The 25846-nt window shown below is 45.2% G+C and overlaps 1 protein-coding gene across 5 annotated transcripts in view; it reads left to right on the top strand.

Moving 5' to 3' along the window:
* The window catches only part of LOC107390541 (myelin transcription factor 1), a 77839-nt gene that overhangs the window by 5186 nt on the left and 46807 nt on the right, over positions 1-25846 (top strand). For 3 of the 5 annotated variants that reach the window (XM_015967337.3, XM_054745628.2, XM_015967335.3), the window contains 8 exons: positions 2624-2657; positions 2740-2805; positions 9496-9716; positions 13329-14435; positions 23758-23877; positions 24037-24127; positions 24608-24721; positions 24837-25054. In XM_015967337.3, the coding sequence (XP_015822823.1) occupies positions 2641-2657; positions 2740-2805; positions 9496-9716; positions 13329-14435; positions 23758-23877; positions 24037-24127; positions 24608-24721; positions 24837-25054 (1954 nt within the window). In that variant the 5' untranslated portion in view covers positions 2624-2640. The remainder of the gene's footprint in view (positions 1-2623; positions 2658-2739; positions 2806-9495; positions 9717-13328; positions 14436-23757; positions 23878-24036; positions 24128-24607; positions 24722-24836; positions 25055-25846) is intronic. The other 2 variants (XM_015967338.3, XM_015967336.3) reach the window with 1 other exon arrangement.

Below are 25846 nucleotides of genomic sequence, written 5' to 3'. Positions count from 1 at the left end.
AAAGATCCCACCATCCAGGCTTTGATAGAGTCTAAGCAGGTGTGTAACAGCTGCAGCTTAGGCATCTCATGGGGCTTAAGATGAGCATCTACTCTGGTACTAGTGGAGGTTTAAAACAGTCATCTGTAACATTCAAGTTTATTTTCGATTCAATTTTATTCATAAAGAACCAAATCTCAACAAGTTGTCTCAAGGACCTTCACACAGTAAACATTCCAATACAGGTCAGTTCATTAAGCCAATCAGTAAAACGTTTCTTATATAAGGAAACCAGCAAATTGCATCAAGTTTTCAAAATGAACGTCACATTCTCAACGCAGCATGAAATCAACAGCTCTATGTTTGCAAGTGAGCATTGGTGACTTACTTCCAGGGGTGGTGGGTTCTAGATCAGATACACAGCTGAGTGGCTAAACAACTCACAGCTGCTCTTGATGAACATAACATCTATGATAGCTTTCAGTCAGGTTTTCGTAGAGCTCATTCTACTGAAACAGCTCTTCTTAGGGTCTCTAATGACCTTCTGACTCACAGTGATGCAGGGGACTGTTCTGTTCTGGTCCTGCTGGACCTGACTGCAGGCTTTGACACTGTTGACCATCACCTGCTACTGGAGAGGCTGAGAGACTGGGTAGGCCTATCAGGATCTGCTCTGGAGTGGTTCTCCTCTTATCTCTCAGAGCGCTCCTTTTCTGTGGCCGTCTCCAAGTTAGGTCCTCCACCACCTCCCTTACCCATGGTGTCCCACAAGGTTCTGTGCTGGGGCCTCTGCTCTTCCTCCTCTATCTGCTTCCTCTTCAGCACATCCTGAGCTCCTTCAAAGGAATCTCCTACCATCTTTATGCAGATGACATCCAACTGTACATCTCCTTTAAGCCCCATGAGATGTCTAAGCTGCAGCTGTTACACACCTGCTTAGACTCTATCAAAACCTGGATGGTGGGAGCTTTCTTCAGCTGAATGAAGATAAGACTGAGATCCTCATCTGTGCTCCAGACAAGCTGGTTCCCAAAGTCAGAGACTCTCTTGGTCAGCTTGCTTCTCACACCAAACCTTCCGTCAGGAATCTTGGCGTGACCTTTGACCCAGCTCTCACCCTGGATTCTCATGTCAGTTCTCTTGTTGGCTCTTCCTTCTTCCATCTCAGGAACGTTGCTAAGCTGAGTCCCATTCTGTCCCGCTCTGAACTTGAGACAGTTCTCCACACCTTCATCTCCTCACGCTTAGACTACTGTAACTCTCTTTTCACGTGTCTGAGCAGAACCTCCCTGAACCGTCTACAGGTGGTTCAGAATGCCTGTGCTCGGCTTCTGACCAAGTCCTCCAAACACACCCACATCACCCCGCTTCTCCTCCAGCTTCACTGGCTGCCAGTCAACTTCAGGGTTCATTTCAAGATCCTGGTTCTGGTCTATAGGGCCTTACATGGACAAGCACCATCTTACATTGGTGATCTTCTTAGTCCCTACACCCCCAGCAGGTCCCTGAGGTCCAGTGATCAAAGCCTACTGGTTGTGCAGCACCAGGCTAAAGGCCAAAGGTGACAGATCATCTGCTGCTGTGGCCCCCAGACTCTGGACCTCTCTCCCCCTGAGCCTGAGATCAGTGGACTCAGTGGTCTCCTTTAAAAAGCAGCTGAAGACTCACTTGTTCAAGCTGGCTTTTGTATGACCTTCTTCACCTCTCTTTATTCTGCTCTCCCCACCTATTCCACCTTCCTCAGGATCCACTGATTTCCTTCTTTCCTGTTCACTCTCTCTCTTTCGTAACATTTTTCTTTTAAATCTTAATTGCTTATTCTTGCTCATTTAAAATATATTTTTAAACATTTTCAAAATGCTTTTTTTCTATTTTTACAATTTTTATACTTTTTGTTTTGGTTTTTGTGAAGCGCCTCGTGATTTTTAACTTGAGAGGTGCTATAGAAATGATATTTTCTTCTTCTTCTTCAAGGGGAAGAGCAGGGCCTGATGATGCACTTGGGCGACTTTCTCCTGAATGCAGGCTTCGGAAAATATTTTGATGCTGAGGCACGAAAATGCATGAATGTAGCCATAAAGATGTTTCAGGGTATTTCTCATAAGAAAATGACAATATCACATAGTAAAAAACTCTGAAGTCGATTTTTCATGATATGGTACCTTTAACCAGTAAAACAGAGGGCATGCTAGGTGTTTAACCCTAACCCTGTTGCACCAACCTGTTAATGAATTGTAAAAGATTCCCTTAGGTTTGAAACACTAATAAATAAAATGAAATCAATTATTCAAGTGAATCTAACAGGGTGACTCTTTGGTATGTTTTTCTACACCTACTGTTAAATCTGAACAACTCAAAGACCTGATGAAGGCTAGGTGAGTTTATTATGTCCTTTGGGGTAAACCCTTAAACTGGGAGAGGGAGCACCTTGTGAACCACAACTACTCTTCTAATAAAGTCACGATATGAGAGAACATAAGTTTTTACCAGATATATGATCACATGGTGGTTTATTATAAAGATGCTAGTTTAGGTCACAGGCGCTACATTACACAAACAGAAAAAATAAACCAGGTTTGAATTTGTGGTGAGAGGAGTGTGAAAAACTAAAAATCTCTTTTTATGTCCTCTGTCGTGTTAAAAGAACAAGTTGGACCAGACATGAAGCTGGAGTTAAGGTAAATAAGCTTTTTATAGTCTGCTATAGCAGCTGGAGCTCATCACATGTAAATTAAACTTGTTTCTACCGTGTCCCAACAGCAGCTGTCCCACCCCTGGATGTGATGGGAAAGGTCATGTCAGTGGCAGATACTCAAGACACAGAAGGTAGGATTCAGGTTCTGCACACCTGCAGAACCATCCAAGGTTCTTCAGGTTAACTAAAGAAACATGCAGGAAAAAAACTACTTCACTTGTCTGGTTTTATATTTTTATTATATTGGCTATCTGTTATATTTCTAAAGCTCATCAGAGGAGACACGGGCCTGAGTAGTGTGTGTAACCTCTGGATGATCAACATTCTGTGAATTAATGACATGAAATTCCTTAGACAGCACTTGAAGTGTAGCTTATCCCAATTGGCCTGGGAAATGGAGGCCATGACCTGGATCCAGGCAGCCTTGGCCCGACGGACTAAATGGTGGACCCCGGTACATCCATTTCAGGCGCCTGATGAGCGAAAATGGGTGGTTGGTACCCAAAACAAACCTCGAAAGGCGAGAGGCCCGTGGCAGAGGAGGTCTGGAGGTTAATGGAGAGTTCGGCCCAGAGGAGGGCTCATGGCCATGAGGTGGACTACGTGGAGACGAAACAGCGTAGATACTTTCCCACCATTTGGTTGGCGACTTGGTCTGGCCATTGGTTTCTGGATGGTAGCCGAAGGACAGGCAAGCAGAGGCTCCCACAAGGCGGCAGAAAGCCGTCCAGAACTTGGCGGTGAACTGTGGACCACTGTCTGAGACGACGTCCTGGGGACACCCATGGATCCATACGACGTTCTTCAACAAGAGTTTGGGCATTCCATTTGGCCGCAGGGAGACTGAGGAGGGCCACCAGAAGGGCAGCTTTGGAAAAACGGTCGACAAAGGTGGCGATGGTGGTCCTCCCGTCAGAGGCAGTGAGGCTAGTCATGAAGTCCACTCCTATGTGGTACCAGGGCCGGAAGGGAACTGGCAGAGGTTGGAGGAGTCCGGCCTGTTGCTGGGTGGAAGCCTTGGCATGAGAGCAGGTGGGACAGGCCTCCACAAAGCTTTTCATGTCTTGCGCCATGGTAGGCCACCAGAGAGCGAGATGGATGAAGCAGAGTGTCCAGGAAACCCTGGATACTCCGCTTTATCCGTGATACATCCCAGACCCGTGTTCTACCAAGGGGGATGAGCGATCCCAGACCAGGGCTTCTTGTCGGCAGGAGAGTCTACTGGGAAGAGTCTCCTGCGGAGCGGGTTCTGCTCCTTGGGCCGCATGGATGGCATCTTCCACGGGCCACTTCAGACAGGCCAAGATCCGGTAGGGGTTAATGACAGTCTCAGGGTTGATTGGGGCTTTGAGTTGTGTGAATTGACGTAGAGAGCATTGGCCTTGCCGTTCTTGGAACCTGTTCGATAGATGTGGAAGTTATAATGTTTGAAAAAGATGGCCCATCTGGCTTGCCGGGGGTTGAGTTGTTTTGTGTTCTTCATGGGGATCAGGCTCTGGTGGTCTGTCCATATCAGGAAGGGCTCTGGGGGTTCTCATGAGCCAGTGACGCCACTCTTCCAAAGCCAATTTCACCACCAATAGTTCACAGTCACCTACCCCATAGTGCTACTCAGTTGGGGTGAAATCCTGGAGAAGAAACAGCAGGGGTGGAGCTTCTGGTCTGGGCATATCTGAGAAAGTCGGGTGAAGATGGTGGCCTGGGAGAGGGAGTCTAGCACCATGTTCAGCAGGGGGAGCGGGTGCCGATCCTTGATGGTGACTTGATTCAGACCTCTGTAGTCAATGCAGGGGTGAAGTGTTCCCTCCTTCCTCACGAAGAAGAACCCTGCTGAGGCAGGTGAGGTGGAAGGCCTGATGAAACCCTGGCCCTAGGCTTCAGCGATATAGAGGTCCATTTGCTTAGTTTCGGCCGGTGAGAGGGAAAACCATCGTCCATGTGGTGGGGTCGCGCCTGGAAGAAGGTTGACTGCCATGTTGTAGGGTCTATGTGATGGGGAGTTTGGTGGCTCTGGATATACTGAAACCCCCACCATCTCTCAATATTCAGATGGCACCTTTTCAAAGGAGATGGAAAGAGTGATGCAGTCTGGTTGTGGAACTCGAGATCTAGGGAGGAGGCACCCGGTCTGGCACTTGAGCCGCCATTGAAGAATCCGACGTGATGACCAGGAAACATGGGGGTCATGAGTCTGGAACCAAGGGTAGCCCAGGAAGAGGGGCGTGGTCATTGAGGAGACAACAAGGAACTGGATGACATCGATATGCTCTCCGACCCTCATCTGGATTGTTCTGGTGTGATGGCGAATGGGGTAGGGTTGCAGTAGATGCCCATCCACAGAGGCAACCGAGATGGGGTGGTTCTGGTCCTCCAGAGTGATCTATAGGGTTTGGACCAGCTTTTGGGAAATTAAGTTTTCGGCCGCCCCAGTGTCTAGAAGGGCCTGGGCATTTGATCAGACTTGTGGCAGGATGAGTTGGACTGCCAGCAAAAATCGGTTGAACTTGGATGAGCCAGGTGAGACACCCCATCCATCCCTCCCAGTACCGTCGGTCTCTCTTCACCTGAGGGAAGTGACCCAGCTGCATGGGTTCCTCCTCATCTGGTGTGCGAGTGGGGACCAAGCTGGGACCAGAAGGAGCAGGCTGGGCAGTTGGGAGCCAGCTTGAGGATCTGGGGCGGTCCAAGACTCTGCGATCAATCTCCAGAGCCAGCCACTGTAATGTCAGAGGTCACCAGACATTGATTTGTCAACAGACTGCTTCATCAGTGCGCCAAGGGTTATACTGTGTGCTTTCCACTGCTAAGTGACCTTGCTACCAAGAAGGAAAGCCACAGTAAAATTCCTTCTCCTGACTTATTTTCTGCCACTATTTACAAGAAGCTGCAACTCAAAGGTCTAATAAAGAAAACGAGACTCGTACTCCATTTAATAACATCAGGGCAGTTTCTAGCATTGTGGGGCCCTCTGCAAGATTTTGTTCTGGGGCCCCCCTATTTTGACAAACTGCAATTGAATGATAGCTTACCTTAGATAATCTATAAACACACCATAAATTGTCACAAATTACAAGCAAAACATGGTAGAGTAATACAATTAAACTCTCACTCCCGAAAGATTAACTAGAAAGCAGTCAGAGCGTAGACCTCCACCCTGGGAGGAGTGTTCACATCACACATCCCATAATAAAGGGGCTACATGTAAACAAGTACAACAATAGATTAAAAATTCCTGCACCAAGACAGTAATCAAGATCACGATTTTTCTGGTCTGAGATTTAATTATTTTAAGGATAACTCTGGTTTTATTGGGCTGTTAACATTTAAAGCTGATGTGTAGTTTATAATGGGAATTTTAAACCAAAACAGGATGTAATAACAGAAAAAACAAACAGATTTGATTTTTTTTTTCAGAAATGTATGAATAGAAAATGTAAATGTAGATGAACAAAAAATCTGAAATAGCAAAAATTAAAACCTAATATGTATTACAACCTTGTATTGAAACTCAGCGTTTCAGGTGAATGTTCAGGAGCTTTTAGCTGCTGTGATCTTCTGCAGAGCAGTTCTCGTCCTGCTGCAGACAAAACTCCTTCTTGTACTCAGCACATCCAGGGAGTGTTTTCTTTTCACAGAGTGGACCTGTTTCACCCCTGACCTGCCCTCTGTGCTTTGTCCATTCCTTCTCCACTAGTCCAGAGGACAGGGATGTGTATGGAGCTAGGATTGGAACAATATTCAATGTAACTTGTACCAAGTTTTGTAACTTGGAACATGTTTCATGACATGCAACTCTGGATTTGTAACTTGTAACTTTAGTTTTCTAACTTGTAATTCTCTATTTGTACTTGTATTTCTTGTTTTGTAACAGGAAATTTTCACAAACAATGCTTTTGTATTAATTTCAGCAACAAAAATTAAAATAAACATTGATTCTCTCCCTGCCATTTTACCTTTAACACTCATAACAGAGGTGCAAACAAAGCACCGTCTGTTGTTGTACATTGAATAACATTTGAGGTGGCACTGACCATCTGAGTCAAAATAATCATTTGATAGGTTGTTGGGCCTTTGGAGTGAAAGAGTGAACTATATAGATGGTGCAGAAGTGGACTGGCAATCTGTGAGTTCTGGAGATTCCAGGAATGACCAGTGCTCTAGGACTGGTGGATGTACTCCAAGCCGGTGGATGCAAGCACCCCCGCGGGCGTTGAAAATCCCCTTCGGAGATCAAGTAGACAGCAGCAAGAATCAGACTTCTTCAACCAGCTTAGAGTAGTCTGTTCATGATGAGTATTTCTGTGTGAATACTAGATCTCCAGCTCCATTCTCCTGCCTTTCAGAGCATTTAACCATTTAACCACTGGTTGGTCAGATGCATGCTGTTGTAATTGCAAAAACATGCACAGTCCAATTGGACTTGTCTCTGTTTTTCCTCTCCTCTCTTTGGGCCAACGAGTCTGTATGCTCGGTGCACCTTCACAGCAGTGATGCTCCAGTTGCACAAAATGCAGCCCTTCATGGAGTCCAACGTATCGGAGGGGGGTGGGGGTGGGGGTGGACTGTGAATGGCTGATGTTTAAGGCCAAAGGGCTATTATTTTTTCAGAACTCAGAGAATTTGACCAATAAATGACCGTAAAAACTACCAGTACTCACCTAGCAAAAAGTCCCGGAACGCTAAAGGACAGAGAGGTAGAAGTGGAGGTGCGTACCGCCGCACACCGACCTCCTTGAAGCACTGCTTTCATTCAGAATATTCAGACTTCAGTAAAAATATTCAGACTTCAGTCCATACATTCGGGCTATGGTGGCCATCTTTGATTAGGTCAACTGTACTGTAAAAAAGGTACCTACAGAAATTACCCAATAAAATTGAGGTAACATTTTGCTTAGGTAATTTATATCCCTGTTACGTTTGTAAATACCGTAAATCCTCTAACACAGGCCGGTATTCAATTAAAGGCCGGGTCTCCAATTTTGGCCGGCATCGGAGTTGGCGGAGGTGAATAATGGCCGGTCTCTCATTGTGGCCGGGTGGAATGTGGTAACAAGCAAGTACGGGGGCGATCGTTCATGTCATTTCATTTCCTTTAATGTTTTCTGTCTTTTATTTGCACCTGATGTGTTTCGCTGCTGTGGAGCGGGGCACATCACCTTGTCCTCCGACGCACTGATCACTGATGCGGCTGGCAAGCAGCAAGCACTCCGCTGTTTTTGCGGTCGGTAATCTGCCTCCTGAGCACGGCCACAGTAACAATCAGGTGTTACCAAATTATTTAACACGCGATCGTTCATGTCGGTTCATTTCCTTTGATGTTTTCTGTCTTTTATTTGCGCCTGATGCGTTTCGCTGTGGAGCGGGGCGCATCAACTTGTCATCCGGTGACGCACCGATCACTGATGCGGTCGGCGCGCACTCCGCTGTTTTAGCGGTCGGTAGATCTTTTAGAACTGCAGTTCAAAGGTAACTCATGAGGTGAATATATATGAACCCAGGTAGCAGTTTCTCTTCAGGATTGAGAGGAGATGCAGGAAGATAATAAACAGGCAGGACAGAAAAATAGTCAAATAAAAACAAGTTAGGTTTTGTACCTGCTGGTTGCAACAAACAGACACCATTGAAGGTAATCAGAAGTGAGGAACAGAAAATGAAATAATTATTTTAATGTTTAGAGCAGCAGGAACTCCGAGAGGCTGCAGGTGCATCAGTGAGTTTGCGGCGCTGCGCATGGGGAGGGGGGAGAGGGCTGAAGCAGGGGGAGGGGGGAGGGGGCTGAAGCAGGGGGAGGGGGGAGAGGACTGAAGCAGAAACTACCGTTGTTAAAAGAAATGTGTTTAACTTTGAAAACGTGGGCGCAATTTTAATCGTCAAAAACTCCAGTGAACCATTAGTTCATTTTGCTCAAATAGAAATAGAGGCCTGCCTCTAATACTGGCCCTCCTTCCAATAAAGGCCTGGAGCTTGATGGGCTTGAGTCAAATACAGGCCCGGGCCTGTATTAGAGGATTTACGGTAGTACCTTGTATTCAAAGTTAATGAATACCTAAAATACTTGGGTAAAATCTAACTGACACTTATCAGTAAATCTTACCCAATTTTCTAAGCTAGAAAATAAGCATGTAAATTGGACACAGATGTTGCAGCTGGGATCAATCCTGCAATCTTGCGCTTACTGGGCCACCTGCTCCACCTTGTGACATACACTGCTGCACAGTGCAATACTAGCATAAATAAGAATTTATTCAACCAAAAGCAACACAAAAATACCTATTTCTGTTTCACTAATGTTGAACTGAACTTGTGTTCACTTTTGCTCAAGATTTTTTAAGACATGCTGAAAATGTAAATGTGTCTCTAACTGTAACTACTTGAACTGGAAAGCCATTACAGTAAACAGATACTCTGGCCAACATGTACAATAGTTCTACATTTGTTAATTAAATCAAATAGGTAATCCAGAAGTGCTGAACTAATAGTTTTGGGTAAGTGCTACTCATTATAATTAGATTTAATTTGTTAATTAAACTGAATAGGTAGAATTACCCCTTTTTCCTTTATTTCGGTCTTTAACTAAAATATCGACACATTTGAGATGATTTTATTGAAATTTATTATTCCAAAACAATCAGTTTTCTCAGTGTGAGTGGAGTCAGGTTCAATGTTTAGCTTCATCAAAACCTGTCCACACACACACACACACACACACACACACACACACACACACACACACACACACACACACACACACACACACACACACACACACACACACCGTAAAAGAGACTTGACTGTTCTCTTCCACCTGTCTCACTCCTCAGTGCTCTGGGTTGTCCCATTGTGAAGAAGAGGAAACTGGAGAAGGCTGAAGCTGAGGAGAACCAGACAGCACCCAAAAGGAGGAACCAGGCAACCAGGCAGGCGGAGGAAGACAGTGACATCGTGGAAGAGGAGGAACAGAAAGAGGATGGAGGGGAAGACAAAGACCTTGTCAAAGAAAAGACAACGGACGAGAAGACAGATGGGACAGAGTTAATGAAAGGCGAGTGAAACCAAAGCAGCACGTTTCTATCTAAAGGAAACATTTGATCATTTGTGCTTTGAGATCAGTTTAGTGTTTCATGCTGTTTGACTCAGAATTAGAATAAACCATGGAAGGTTTAGCATAGGAACTGCAGTGCTCCCAGTCCCAGCCCAGTCAGATACTGGTTTAAGGGTTCAAGCATTACATTTTTAAAATGGTTTTTATAATGTTCAAACCAGGAGTGAGTGTAGCGTCAGAGGTTTAGGGGTGCTGAACTCCCAGAGAGCTGCCTGTCGAGGTGATTAGTTTCAGTTTTGTACATTTACACAATTTCATTGCTACATTTGTAGAATAAAAGCAAAACACTCTTTTCCATAAATAAAAAAGGTCTCACAAATCACAAACGATGATTCTGCTATTACAAAGATCTAATCCAAGTTTAAAGGCTCTAGGCCAGTGATATCCAACTCCCTCCTCAAGGTCCAGTATCCCGCATGTTTTCCTGCTTCAACACACCAGATTTTAATAAGCAGCGGCCGCATTTATCAAGCTAGCTTACGCACAGAACGGGGTCGGAAAACTGCGTTAGCAACTTTTCACACCAACTTTGGGATTTATGAAAGAAAACTTAGTGAAAAAATGTGCACAACTTTAAGTTGACTAAGGACCTGGCTTACACACATGCTGGGCGTGGAGAGCACCTGCAGTGCTGCTGCTGAGAAGATACAATTATGAGATCCTGCAGCGTTATCACTTGTACCGCTTCGTTTTCACACAGAACAACCCCCCCCCCACACACACACACGTGTGCGCACGCGCACACACACACACACACACACACACGCGTGTGCACGCACATACACACACACACACGCGCGTGTGCACGCACACACACACACACACACACACACACACAGCCTGAAGCGCAGAATACAGAATGCAGAATATCAGCAGGGGGGCAGAGTGAGACAGAACATCATGCGTCTCTGACAGTGTGTGTGTCCTTTCACTGTGACCTGATTGATCATGCACCCTGGCTACTTGTACAAGGGAGATCTCCGTTTGGGTGACTGGTTAGCATGCGTGACTTTCACCCGGGAGTCTGGGGATTGAATCCCGATTGGACCTTTTTTTTTAATATCCGACACGACACAACATGATCAAACAACATTAATGACTTGTAAATCAAAATTAAGTTGTTGTTAAACTAAAAACAACTAAAACATGCTGGATACTGGCCCCCAGGGAAGGGAGTTTACTGGTCTAGGTGTTCCTGTGTGTCTCAGATGGAAAACTAATAGGCCTAAATAAATAAATAAATAAGATGCTGAAATCAGTGTTTTAACTTTCACAAATCAGATACAAACTTCATAAATCTTAAACTATGTTTTAAGGACTCTGCCATTAATGGGAAATGAGCTAGTCCAAGTAAGACGTATCCAGGTTGTTGTAGTTTTATGAGAAGACCAGACTACACATGATCAGGGAGGGAAACATTGACTATAATCTCTGAAATAATTCAGCTCTAATCTTGAAGTTCTGATATTATTCTCAGAATTCTAAAAAGAAAAAGAAATTAAGCATTCAATTAAATTATAACAGTTCTTTAGCATCCTTTAAAAGGGTTTGGTTTGCATGTATCTGAAACAACAACCCTAGCACCTAACCTGTTACTTGGGCTTTAGCATGATGATTGGTCTAGCCTGGCCTGCCAGACTCGTCCTCCGTTTAGTTCTGCACAGAGAGAGAGTCTGGTAACTCACAGCAAGAGAGGCACATGAGGGGCGGGACTAGACAGCTCAAAAATAACCAATCAGAAAACAGACTGAAATGCCGACTGTACCGCGAGGCTGTAGATTTCTAGCTGTAGTAAAAAAAAAAAAGATGTCTGGCGACGGCGCAAACATCTTTTATTCTTTTAGAAGAAATGCTTTTAGCGCTTCTACCTGTTGTGGTTTTAAAGACATTTAAGTCATTTAGAACAGAGGAAAGAGCCACCGCGAACTCCGCCGCTGTCCTCGTTGTTTATGAGAAACTGAGCATCGCTGTGTGACGTCTGCGACGCTGTAGTTTTAGAGCTGTAGTCAAAAATGGCGTCTTTCTTTAGAATAAAGGCTTTTAGCGCTTCTACTTGTTGTTTTAAAGACGTGTCCAAATAATTTAGACCAGAGGAAAGAGCCGCAGCGAACTCCGCTTCAGCCGCCATGTTTATGACAAACTCGGCGTTGAGGTGTGTGACGTACGCTGCTCAGCCCTGATTGGCTCGGTTAGAATTCTCAGGGGGCGGGGCTATTTGAAAAGGAGAGTTCCCAGAGCCTTTCTCTGTGCAGAGTTAACCAGAGGAGGAGTCTGGCAGGCCAGGCTAGATTATGTCACCTAATTACTGGGAAACCTGCTGTGGATCAGCATATTTTACCCTGAGACTGGGAACAGTGACTGAGAAAGATCACACAGACTGTCAGACTCGCCCTGAAAGGCTTTAACACACAAGTAAAGTCCTTCAGACTCTTCTCTACCACTCTCGCTGTCTTTCCTTTCACTTTGGTGATTCGTGTGCAGGGCACGCTCCAAACCTGCGTCAAGTCCCGCCTCCTTGCTGGATTGACAGCCACTGCTTTCTTCTCACAGTTTATGTAAGATTTAAACATGAAACTGAAAACTGTCAGCAATGCGGGACAGCCATTCAGGTGCAGGGGTGCCTCCAGAAAATTTTGATACAGGTGGCCGGATGAGGCCAAAGAAAATTTTGGGGTGGCACATGTAGTTGGTCCTTGTGGTAGCGGGAGAGTTGAGGCCGTGGCGATGCACTGCATTGCTCCTTTATTATTAAAAAGCAACATGCATCTGAAACATGTAACTAAAACTTGTGAAACGCAAACATTTCAGAAAAATACATTCCAGTTAGTTGAAAAGTTATTTCAAAATGTATTTTAGTATTTTAATTTTTTAGATGAATTTACCTATCGTCATCACAAAAAACTATAGAGATGTAAACATTTTTTAAATGGTGAGCAGCAGAAACATAATATTTTTTCTGATTATTTGTTAAATCACTAATTGTATAATTATGTTTGTGTTTTAATTGAATGGAATTCAATTCAAGTTTATTTATATAGCGCCAGATCACGACAAGAGTCGTCTCAAGGCACTTCACGTGCATTTGTCTTGAAGTTTTGAAGATAAATTTATGGTTTGAGTGAACATTAATATAATTTAATAACACTGGTCTTTCTGGGAGGGCAGCAATTTTGGGGGGGGGGGGGGGGGGGCATGGCCACCCCTGGCCACTCCTTGGGGATGCCACTGCACAGGAAAGTGGCGCACAGAAGCTCAGAGCCCAATTCTGGGAAAGGTGAATAGGATCAATCCACATTTGAGGCGGGGGAGGTTTGCTGCATTTCTGTTGTAGTTTAACATTTAGGGGTGCTGCGACCCCCAAATGGGCTTCAACTTAAATTCATTTATGGCTGTTTGTGATGGTTTATGAAGTTATCAGCAGTAACCTGCTGAGATGAGCTGATTTCATTATTTTATGCAGAGCAGAGAGAGAGAGAGAGAGATTAAAGAGCAGATTCTAAAGGCTGGTTAATGTGAAAGGAAAGAGTTTCTAACGGCATTCTGAATCCACAGTGATGACCTCATCGGAGGAGGCAGAACAACAGTGTTCTCTGGGTGATCCGACCAAGAGCAGAAACATCTCAGAGATGGAGAAGAAAGAGGAGAAAGAAGAGATGAGGGAAGAGATGAATGCATCAGCTGTTACTGGTGATGATCAGCAGGAAGAAACAGAGACAAAAGACCAGGATGACCAGCTGCTGGCTGAGGACCAACCACCACAGCTACCAGCAGAAGAACCTGCCGCCGCTACCGCTCGCCGCGAAGAGACACAAAACCAGAGGGAAGAGGAAGAAGACGGAGAGAAAGAGGCAGAGCAACAGGAAAAGAAGGAGAATATGGAAGCACAGAGGACAATAAAAATGCACGTGATGAGACAAGAAAACTCTGATCACCAGTACTCAAGTGGAGATTACAACCTTCAGGTCAAAGAATCACTTCAGAGGAAGCATATGGAGGAGGAGGAGGAGGAAGAGGAGGAGGAGGGGGAGCAAGAGGAGGAGCAAGAGGAGGAGGAGGAGGAGGAGGAGGAAGAGGAGGAGGAGGAAGAACAGGAAGACGAAGAGAAAGAAGTAGAAAGAGAGATTGACACATCATTCAATTTAAGTCCAACCACTCAGGAATTTGAAGCCACTGTGTCACTCAGGGAAGAGAAGTTCAGCACCATCGTGACTGAGGAAGAGGAGGATGAAGATCCAGAGAAACAGAAAGAAACTGAAGATGATGATGGTCAAGAGAAGGAAGTAAGTGAGATAGCAGAAGAGGACCAAGACTCAAGCAAAACATCTCCGAGTACTGTAGTCATTGAAGTTCGCTCGGAGGAGGAGGAGGAGGAAGAGGAGGATGAAGTAGAGGAGGAAGAAGTGGAGGATGAGGAGGAAGAAGACGATGATGAAGAAGAGGAAGGAGAGGAGTTAGATCATGTTTCTGAGGGTTCAGAAGTAACTGATGACTCTGAGAACTGGGACATGGCTCGAGGAAACCTGGGCTTGCTGGAGCAGGCCATCGCCCTGAAGGCAGAGGAGGTGAAAGGTCAGGAGAGCCGCAGCTCCTCAGACTACCAACTGTTCAGCCCCTCCATCAAGAGTTCAGAGGCCCGCCGCGCGGCTCACTGCAGCAGAGGTACAGTCAGTTTATCGTCATCATCATGTTTGCTTTAGTCTGAATCAGACTTTCACACATCAAACTGTTTCTGCTGCTGAGAAAATAAAGTTCAGATACAAGCCAACCCAAAAGTAACGAGAACCAGAGAGGAGCCTGGAAAGGTTCAACAGAGGCAGAGCAGCCAGAGGGTTGGTGGTTCAAACCCCACTCCATCAGAGGGCCTTGGACACTGTCTCTGTGCTGCATGTGTCTGGTCAGACAGCCATAGCTTGTTTCTGTCAGAGGAGGACTAGAGAATACAGCGGGCATCGTAAAGAATCACCATCTTTCATTCGATTACATTCAACTCAGTTTATTTATAAAGCGCCAAATCACGACAAGCGTCGTCTCAAAGCACTTCACACAGTAAACACTCCAACACAGGTCAGGTCATTAGGCCAATCAGTAACAAGGTTCCCGTATAAAGAACCCATCAAGTCACTGACTAGAGTCAGAGTCTTTACAGCAATCCTCATTAGAGCCCTGCACTGAAGCCCTAGGCCCTCGGGCCGGGCTTCGGGCCAACGACTGTGTAATAACCTCGGACACGGGCCGGGCCGAGCGCCTTTATTTTTAATCAAATTCATTTTAAAAAATTGAAACACAAACGCAGCAGTAGAGCCCTGCGCGGGACTGTTTTCTTCATCCCGCTGAATTTCTGACCATTACCGCCTGCAACCGCAACGTGTGTGCTACACTCCCGCCCGCACCTGCAGCGTGCATGTCTACTCCCGCCCGCAACCGCAAAACTCGGAGAAATTATTACCTCACAATAAAAGAGATGTATTGAGTTTGCGTTATCTCTGGTCCTGGAGAAAACATGTCATAACCCGCGGCTCTTCCATCCATCTGATGCGGCTCTCTGTGCTTGTAAAATAATGAATGGATATTTAAATAAAATGCTTTATATTTTACTGAATTAATTTTATATCTGTAAGGCAATTCTATGTATAGATTGTCTGCGTAAACCTGAACAGGTCCAACCCGGTCTTACTGTGAGACCGGGTTGACGCGTCACGCTTGTGCGTAATCATATAGGCGCTTTATGAGCTGAAGAGATTCTGGGCTTCTCCTCAGACGGCTCCTGGATGTGTCGCCACATTGGAGACAGGAACAAGCGCTATTCAGCCAAAGTTTCATAATCAGGGAACATGTTCTAAGTGACAAGTCTCTCTGAGAGACCGGGTTTGGAAAACACTCGCTTCAGTGGGAGGAACCTTCCTGCATGCGCTCTGGTTCTGCGACGCGCTCCAAGCCCCTCTCCACATCTTCAGCTCGCTGTGCACATCTGCGCTGACAGCGAGCTGCGCTGAGCAGCTCAGATGTTCAGATGGGAATCTTTTCTTGGGTGATTTAGCTACATCTGCGATGTGTGTAGAATAAAATGTCAGTTCGTCTGCATGCGTCGGGGTAATTCTTTCTATTCTTTCTCCGTCAAAATAAACGGTCAAATACGGGAACTGTCCGGTCAACACAAGCCCTGCTTTTAACTGTTCTGTTTTCTTGTGAAAATTGTTGGAAAGAGATAAAATTTAACTTGATTACCACCAGAGCCAGTGCGCCGTTATCTCCGTGACGGTAAATGAGGGAAAAACAAATTGATCGGATCCTGCACGTCTTTTAACACATTGGTCAGGATTGACGTACTTTGTTTTCATTTAGTTGGTTAAAAAAAAAAAGTCGGGCTCGGGCTGGGCCAGAGAATCCTGAAAACCTTTTCGGACCGGGTCGGGCTGGGGCTCCACCCCCTGGGGCCGGGCTGGACACGGGCTCAGATTTTAGGCCCGTGCAGGGCTCTAATCCTCATACTAAGCAAGCATGCAGCGACTGTGAAGAGGAAAACTCCCTTTTAACAGGAAGAAACCTCCAGAGGATCCTGGCTCAGTATAAGCAGCTTTACTTATCCTACATAACTGAAACATATCACAGTTAAAGGTTTTCAAAAATAAAAAGCTAGAAATACTGAGATCTACCCCCCCCCCACCCCACCCCACCCCCATTACAGTATCTTGTTGAACCACCTTTAACTTTAGTAACAGACTTGAGTGTGTTGGGATACTTCTCTGTAAACGTCACACAGATGGAGCGACTTGGGTCAGATTGGATGGGTGTTGGTGGACTGCAATCTTCTAATCTCTCCACGGATTTTCTTCCTTTTTTAACAAGTCTTTTTATTAATTTCACCAACAATTATTAACATTTAACAGTTTGTTTACATTTTTAACAGAGCAAACAAAAAAAAGAACATAGAATAAAGCCACTCTCCACCACTCGCCCCACTACACTGGATCAAACTGAAGAAAAGAATATATACATAAAATAGGTGAGAACACGGCACTAAATCAGTCGACAAATACGACTCTGGAAGGGAAATAAAATTTAAAAAATCACAAATGTTTCTGAAAGGCTTTAAACAAAAACACCATCACAAATACAATACAAACAACAAACATATATTATTAAAGTATTAGTATGTTGATCAAAGTCAGTGAGGGGTGATTGGCTGACATCCACATCTAAAGTCTTCATCTCCTCCATCGATGATTTCAGCCGCTCATCTCTCTTCCGTCTCATGTTCTCACAGTATTCGAGATAAGCCTTCAAGACTCCCAGACAGTAGAAAACAGCATTCCCAGGATTTGGTTGATCTCTATAAAAACGTTAAATTTCAGTGTTCATAAATATGACAAAGCTTTCATCCGAAAGACTCAAATAATTCAACTGCCAAGAGCGGTTCATCGGTCACTTGCTCTGGATAATACTGAGAGTACTACGATCTAAAACAACAATGGCACCACAGTCACATTCTGTCACCATTTTTTAAATTATGCATCCACAAAAAATAACCAATTAGGGAGCAGGTTTTATGAACAGAGGAAGAAAACAAGTACGCCCTTGAAGTACGATTCCGAAAACGCCACACATCAACCGTTCCACAAGAGTCCAGGCAGCTTTGTATAGACTGAGCTGATTTAGTAAGAGTCAGCCATCCAGTTGCACTCCAGTCCCTGAAGATAGTCCACAGTTAGTGTCTCCACCCAATGTGAGGTAGTGTCCTGAGTCGTAACTGTAACAGGTCGACTAGCGTGATGACATGGGCCGTGTTCGAGATGAGCCAGTTCTGCGCAGCTACAAACAGGTAAACAAAACTGTTTCTGTGTTTAAAAAAAGAACGAAAGCATGGATTTAGAAAGACACAGCAAGAACACACCTAAGATGTAGGAAAATCTGTCCGAATTAAACGCCGCTTTCAGCCACGCCCCCTGCTGCGTCCGTCTGCTCTCGTCTGTTTTCCAGGCGAGGCGCTGCTCAACTCGAACACGGCCATGGTTGAGGCAAACAGGAGATCGGACCAAGGGTGGATGGGAAATGGAGTTCTATCGCTGTGCCAGCTGGAGGCCGGTCTGGATGCGAGAGTTGCGACATCTACCAGTGGCTCTTTTTACAGCTGCAAAATCTTCTTCAACATTAACCCGGAAATTCTTCACCGGCCACTTTTTCAAACTTTTCTTCACAAACCTCCTTTTTCGCATTGTTCCTGTCTGTGATCCCCCTCGGTAGTGTCCTGGCTACAATCTCCTATGATTGCCAGACTGTTTTGTCTTTCCATTCGTCCACGATTGCCCAAGATGCACCGAGGATTTACCTCCCTGTTTGTTTACGTGAGCTGTACGCTGGCCTGGAGCCAAACACTGATTCCTACCCGAACGCCTCCAGCGATGTTTATCCGATCCCAGGAAAATGTCGGCGGCAAAGAGGTAAACGAGCAAGAATCCAGGGGAGAATGAGACTTTTCTTAAACCGTGGTTTATCTCGTAAACATCGGCGTAATCTATTAGCTTCTTGTCCTTTGTTTGGCGACCTGAGCGCCACTTCCGCACTCCCGCCAGGTCGCGATGTGGCGTGGTTTCTCCGTCCAAGTTTTTTAAGGTCTGCTTATCCTCATTCCTCAGTGGCTTCTCTTTCTGTTCCCTCCATAAGTGGTTTTTATGAACACCGTGGATTGAACCCTGCTAATTTACGTCCACTAACTCCAGCTGTTTCTGTAGTTTCTGATTCCTCCACCTCACTCCGCATGGCTCTATTAAATACCCGCTATGTTAACAATAAGTCCTTCCTTCTCAATCATCTAATTGCCTCTAAAAACCTGGGTCTCATTTATAAAACATTGCGTAGAATCCTTACTAAAACTCAGCAAAAAAAAAAAATAATAAAGTACTTACGCCAAGTAGGTTTGTGACCTATAAAACATGGAGTATGCACATTTTCATACACCTCCACCATTAATGATGGCAAACGTAGATCAAGGACGCATAACATCACCGAAGCAGAAATTGAGGTACTTGTTGAGGCAGAAAAACAAAAGGAAGTGCTTTTGCAAAACAATTAACCCTCCCACTGTCTTTATGGGTGACCCCGTGAGGAAAGTTGACCATTGAGCAGGATTGATGGTTTATCCCTTGAGGTCCACGTGGCAGGGGTGAGGTGGTGCTCCCTTCTCACTCCTGCCACATGGACCCAAGGGATAAACCATCAACCCTGCTCAATGGTCAGCTTTCCTTGCGGGGTCACATCCATTAGGACACTGGGAGGGATAAGAGAAAATCCACAGTGGCACAGCGTTGCTGAAGCCGGCAATGCTGTGAGTTATTCAGAGAGATCTGTGGCGGATATAAAAAAAATAGTCCGATCTGAAGTGTGCGCACGAAGCAGTACAAGTGATAATGCTGCAGGATTTCATAATTTTACCCTTCTCAGCAGCAGCACTACAGGTGCTCTCCATGTCCAACATGTGCGTAAGCCAGGTCCTTAGTCCACTTAAAGTTGCACGCATTTTTCTGCTACATTTTCTTTTATAAATCCCAAACTTTGCGTGGAAAGTTGCTTACGCAGTTTTCCGACCCCATTTTGTGCGTAAGCAAACTTTTATAAATGAGACCCCTGGACTTTCTGTTTCTGACTGAAGTTTGGCAGCAAACATCTGATTATTCTGGTCTGATTGAGCTCTGACCGAGTGGTTATTCTTTTCTTAGCCAGCCCCGGGGTTCTGGTCATAGTGGAGGCATAGCTGTTGACCATCTTCCATGCAGCTCTACAACCTCTGGTTGCTTTACAATGTTGATGATGCCTCAGACCACTTGGCCATGAGCTTCTCTAGCCTCATGGACTCCTTCAGCTTAACCCAGCATGTTTCTGGCCCCCCACACATCAGGGGGCACACTCTGAACCTTGTTTTTACCCTGGGCCTAAATGCTGACAGTGTTTGTCCTGAGGACGTTTGTATTTCAGATCACCATTGCATTTTCTTTAACTTGTCAGTTTCTGCATCCCTACCTCCTGCTCGCCTTATGGTTAGTTCTCATTTTCTTAATGAGAGCACAGCTAGCAAATTTCCTGCTACTTTTAATCCACCCGGTTCTTCTCATTATGATCCAGATTTATTAACTTCTCAGTTTAACGAGCACTGCCTCTCCATTCTGGACAACTTCTAACCAGCACCCGTCCCCCCTCTCTACCATCCACACCTTTGTTCCCTCCTCTCCATGATTGATGTCAAGTTGTTGTTATTGTTGTTGTTAGCCTCAAGGGCAACATGCCGATTATCACTTGTAAGTCGCTTTGGACAAAAGCATCTGCTAAATACATAAACAACATAAACAACACTGAGAACTTTCTGTCTTTCTTTGTGGACAAAGTCAATAAGGTTAGATCTAGCATCTCTCCTTCAGCCTTATCGCCGCCTCTCCCGACTCCAACCAGGCCCATCATCCTAGATAGCTTTGCTCCTGTTTCTTTGCCTGAGTTAACCAAACTAGTTAACTCTATGAAGACCTCTGCATGCCCCCTCCACATCTTACCCTCATCTTTGTTTAAAAGTGCTTTTCAGTCCATCGGTCCCAGCGTGCTCTCTATAATTAATGCTTCTCTGGTCTCTGGTCAGGTCCCTGCTTACTTTAAGAACGCTGTAATCCACCCGCTTCTTAAAAAACCGAGTCTCGACCCCTCTCTCCATAGCAGCTTCAGACCCATCTCTAAACTTCCGTTCATCTCCAAGATCTTGGAAAAGGTTGTGGCTAAACAACTCACAGCTGCTCTTGATGAACATAACATCTATGATAGCTTCCAGTCAGGTTTCCGTAGAGCTCATTCTACTGAAACAGCTCTTCTTAGGGTCTCTAATGACCTTATGACTCACAGTGATGCAGGGGACTGTTCTGTTCTGGTCCTGCTGGACCTGACTGCAGCCTTTGACACTGTTGACCATCACCTGCTACTGGAGAGGCTGAGAGACTGGGTAGGCCTATCAGGATCTGCTCTGGAGTGGTTCTCCTCTTATCTCTCTGAGTGCTCCTTTTCTGTGGCCGTCTCCAAGTTTAGGTCCTCCACCACCTCCCTTACCCATGGTGTCCCACAAGGTTCTGTGCTGGTGCCTCTGCTCTTCCTCCTCTATCTGCTTCCTCTTCAGCACATCCTGAGCTCCTTCAAAGGAATCTCCTACCATCTTTATGCAGATGACATCCAACTGTACATCTCCTTTAAGCCCCATGAGATGTCTAAGCTGCAGCTGTTACACACCTGCTTAGACTATCAAAACCTGGATGGTGGGAGCTTTCTTCAGCTGAATGGAGATAAGACTGAGATCCTCATCTGTGCTCCAGACAAGCTGGTTCCCAAAGTCAGAGACTCTCTTGGTCAGCTTGCTTCTCACACCAAACCTTCTGTCAGGAATCTTGGTGTGACCTTTGACCCAGCTCTCACCCTGGATTCTCAAGTCAGTTCTCTTGTTGGCTCTTCCTTCTTCCATCTCAGGAACGTTGCTAAGCTGAGTCCCATTCTGTCCCGCTCTGAACTTGAGACAGTTCTCCACACCTTCATCTCCTCACGCTTAGACTACTGTAACTCTCTTTTCACGTGTCTGAGCAGAACCTCCCTGAACCGTCTACAGGTGGTTCAGAACGCCTGTGCTCGGCTTCTGACCAAGTCCTCCAAACACACCCACATCACCCCGCTTCTCCTCCAGCTTCACTGGCTGCCAGTCAACTTCAGGGTTCATTTCAAGATCCTGGTTCTGGTCTATAGGGCCTTACATGGACAAGCACCATCTTTCATTGGTGATCTTCCCAGTCCCTACACCCCCAGCAGGTCCCTGAGGTCCAGTGATCAAAGCCAACTGGTTGTGCAGCACCAGGCTAAAGGTCAAAGGTGACAGATCATCTGCTGCTGTGGCCCCCAGACTCTGGAACTCTCTCCCCCTGAGCCTGAGATCAGTGGACTCAGTGGTCTCCTTTAAAAAGCAGCTGAAGACTCACTTGTTCAGGCTGGCTTTTGTATGACCTTCTTCACCTCTCTCTCTTTATTCTGCTCTCCCCACCTATTCCGCCTACCCCAGAATCTACTGATTTCCCTCTTTCCTATTCACTCTCTCTCTTTCTTTGCATTTACAATCACAATTGTCTATTTTTGCTTATTTTAAAGATATTTGAAATCATTTTCTAAATTCTTTTTTATATTTTAAATTATCTGTTTTTGTGAAGCGCCTCGTGATTTTTGTCTTGAGAGGCGCTATAGAAATGTTGTTTTATTTCATTCTTTCTTTCCAACATTTTAGCAACGGTTGAGTTCGTGCTTGACTCCCTCAGGTCCCTCAGGTACTCCAGTAATCCAAACATTACATCTCCCTGAGTGGCCCTCAAAATCTTCATATTGTAATGGCCTTTTAAAATCAATAGGTCATCAGTTTGAACCCCTGTAGTTCGGAGAGTTCCTTCCTTATCTCTCTTACTGTGTTCCATAGAGAGAGACAACCTCGTCCGACAGAGTGGGCAAACCATCTTCCATCTCGTAACTCATTTTTGCACAACATTCGAGCGGTGTGCCTCTGTAATTCGGCCTTCATCGCCCTCAGATCTCTTTTAATTAAGTCAAAATCCTACGCCCGTGTTTCCTTCATTTCTGATCAAAACACCACCAGGAAGTCAGATATCAGTGCATGAAGCATTTCAGTCCTCACCTCTAACATGTCTGCGTCACTCTGGCCAGGCCTTGGCTTGGCCCAGGCCACAGCTCTAGCTGGAACCAAACTGTTCCAGCTCAAAAACGCTCCAGGCTCTTTCCGCTTTCCTTGGAATTTGCTACCATTTCTCAAAACGCTCAAATTCAATAAAAATTGCTGGTTCCACAAGAATGTGCCAGGCATTGAGTTTCGCTGCGAAAATTTACCTGAAACAAACAAACAAAAAAACACTTTTAAACGAATAAGACGCTGATAGCCCACCACATGTCCTACTCCTCCACCATCTTGGCTCCTCCTAAACCTCTCCAGAGATTCTCTATCTTCTAGGAATAAGGTCTTGGCTCTGACTGGGCCACATGAGGACATATTTGTTGTTTTGTGTTTTTATTTAAGGACACTGTCGTCGGTCAAAGGGGTGATTATTTTCTATGGTAAATGGCATGCATTTATATAACAATAATAATAATAACAATAGATTAGATTGATATAGCGCCTTTCTAGGCACTCAAAGCACTTTCCACTATTTACACACTGGCAGTGATGGTAGCCACAGCCGCCCTGGGTCGGTCTGACAGAGGCGAAGCTGCCATGTTGTGCCTTTGTCCCCTCTGACCACCACCAACAATACAGTGACTTTTAGGGTTATGTGGCCTCCTCTAGGCACTTTACAACACAATCAGTCATTCATTCATTCATTCATTCACACACATACATTCACACACTGGGGATGATCAGCTAAAATGTAGCCACAGCTGCCCAGGGGCGCATGGAGGCAAGACTGCTATAAGCAGGCATCGCCGGTCCCTCTGACCACCACCAGCAGGTAAGAAGAGACCCACGTGTTTCACTGAGTCTTTTCACCATGACTGACACCTGCTTATACAAGTAACAGGTACGGGGGTTGCCAGCGGTCATAATCCTTCAGAAACTAGCACGCATCTGTCCCTGTTCTGATATGAGTGAATGCTGTGAGATTCCAGTGGATTTGTTAAAATTATGATGTTAGCTTATATATATATTTTTTTCTTATCATGAATGATATGATAGTTACCACCTGTGGATTTTAAATGATCTCACATGAATTATAAATGTATTCCAAATAAACTCATCTGTGTAACTTCTGAGATATGTACTCAGAGATCTGATTTTAAGACTTACTTGAAGAAAAATACAGAGATAAAAGTTTTGGTCCATATAGCCCAGCCGTGGAGCGGTAGCCAAAGTAGCTTCTATACAACAACCATGCTTGTAACTTCATTCCTGCTCTTCACATTCTTTGCTGCTCAGACAAGAAAGAAGTGAAGTGTCCAACCCCGGGCTGTGATGGAACAGGCCATGTGACCGGGTTATACCCTCACCACCGCAGTTTGTCCGGATGTCCTCACAAAGACCGGATCCCTCCAGAGAGTGAGCACACACAACCAAGCACGTTCCTCCCATCACTAATATTAACATGATTTATCAGAGAAACTGCTGCTAGTCCTAATGCTGCTCATACTGACACTAACCCGACTACACGCCACTAAACGTACTGACCTGTGTGTTCACCTTTTTGTGTGTCTGTAGTTCTGGCCATGCATGAGAATGTCTTGAAGTGTCCTACTCCTGGCTGCACAGGCCAAGGCCATGTCAACAGTAACCGCAACACACACCGCAGGTTAATGCAATAATCAACACACACACACACACACACACACAAACACACACTAGATTTAGTCTCTGTTTGCCACACCGACACGTTCTCACACCCTAAGCGTGAGAACGTGTCGGCCACACACATCACCAACGTGCTTTACAAAATCTAAAATTGACGTATCCTTGAAATCTTACCTTCTTAATACCACTAATGCATGAATCAGTTGGACGAACACGTGTTTTTTTTCTACTGACATCATGTCACGGGATGGGAGCGTGTTGTAGGACTCAGGTGCAGGAAATCCCGGAGGCAGCCAGGTAGGTTAAAAATCCAAACATTTATTAAAGTCTGTGGTGAGGAGCAGGATCAGGATCAGGCGGACAAATACACGAGGAGCAAACAAAAACACAAGCACAAGGGTGACATGGAAGGGAGACAGGACGTGACACGTCAGTGTTTTAATTGGCTGTTTTTGTTTATATTTAAATGCCTGGATGTCAGCCTCTCTGGCTGCCCTATAGCAGCAGCAGCCAAGCTGAACAAGAACCAGGACAAACAGGTTCATTTGCAAGCTCCAACCAATGAGCCCCCTTCTAATTCTGACAGAGTGCTCAGGTAAGTGCCACCTGTAGTTTTCCTACCAGTTACAGCTTTAATGAGGCGCAGACTGTACATGAGAACAGTCCCTGTTTCAGGAGTTGTAACATGTGACTAACGGTCTCTCCTACAGGCCAATGTGTTTCGTGAAACAGCTGGAAATCCCCCAGTATGGCAGTTACCGTCCCAACACAGTAACCACCACACCTCGAGCCAACCTGGCCAAGGAGCTGGAAAAATACTCCAAGGTGTCTTTTGACTATGCAAGTTTTGATGTCCAGGTGTTTGGAAAGCGAATGATCGTTCCAAAGACACCCAGCAGCACCAACACATCACCCAAAGCCTTCAAATGTAAGACCTGGTCCTACTTCAAAGGTCTTGGAATGGTTCCGGCCCTTGTCTGTGACAGAAAGCTAAATTTTCCATTTATTATATGGAGCTACCTATACTAGAGCCGTCCTTTAGAACAGTGTTTCCCACCCCTGGTCCCCAGGGCACACTGAGCTGCATGTTTTCCGTGTCTCTGCTTCAGCACACCTGTCCTCAGGAGGACATCGAGTGCTGCCTGTTAATCCCTCACTCATTTAAGTCAGGTGTGCGGCAGCAGGAAAACACTGGTGTTTAGAAGAGCAACAGTTCAAACGGCAACACATGGTTGGGTGGAAGCTTTGTTTGCGTGACAGTTTCAAAAGGGGAACCGCTGTAACCCCTGCACCGCTCCTGATTTCACCATTCTGATGCACCAAGGCTTCCTAACACATGCCACCTGTAGGCTGGTCTGAGAAGGAATATTTGTTTCAATTGCCGAGGCTTACAACTTGACTTGGAAGAGAAAAAATGAGTCATGAACATACAGTTGTGGTCAGAAGTTTACATACACTTGTAAAAAATATAATATAATGGCTCTACTGAGTGTCCCGTTATTTCTAAAACTCTGATTTATCTCTGATAGAGTGATTGGAACAGATACTTCTTTGTCACAAAAAACATTCATGAAGTTTGGTTCTTTAATGTCTTTATTATGGGTTAACAGAGAAAAGTGATCACATTTGCTGGGTCACAAATATACATACAGCAGTGCTAATATTTGGTTACATGTCCCTTAGCCATTTTCACTTCAATTAGGTGCTTTTGGTAGCCATC

The sequence above is a fragment of the Nothobranchius furzeri genome, chromosome 15 (assembly GCF_043380555.1).
Source record: "Nothobranchius furzeri strain GRZ-AD chromosome 15, NfurGRZ-RIMD1, whole genome shotgun sequence".
Lineage (NCBI taxonomy): Eukaryota > Metazoa > Chordata > Actinopteri > Cyprinodontiformes > Nothobranchiidae > Nothobranchius > Nothobranchius furzeri.
The sequence above is the reverse complement of the archived record's forward strand: the minus strand, read 5'-3'. Positions and strand labels throughout refer to the sequence as shown.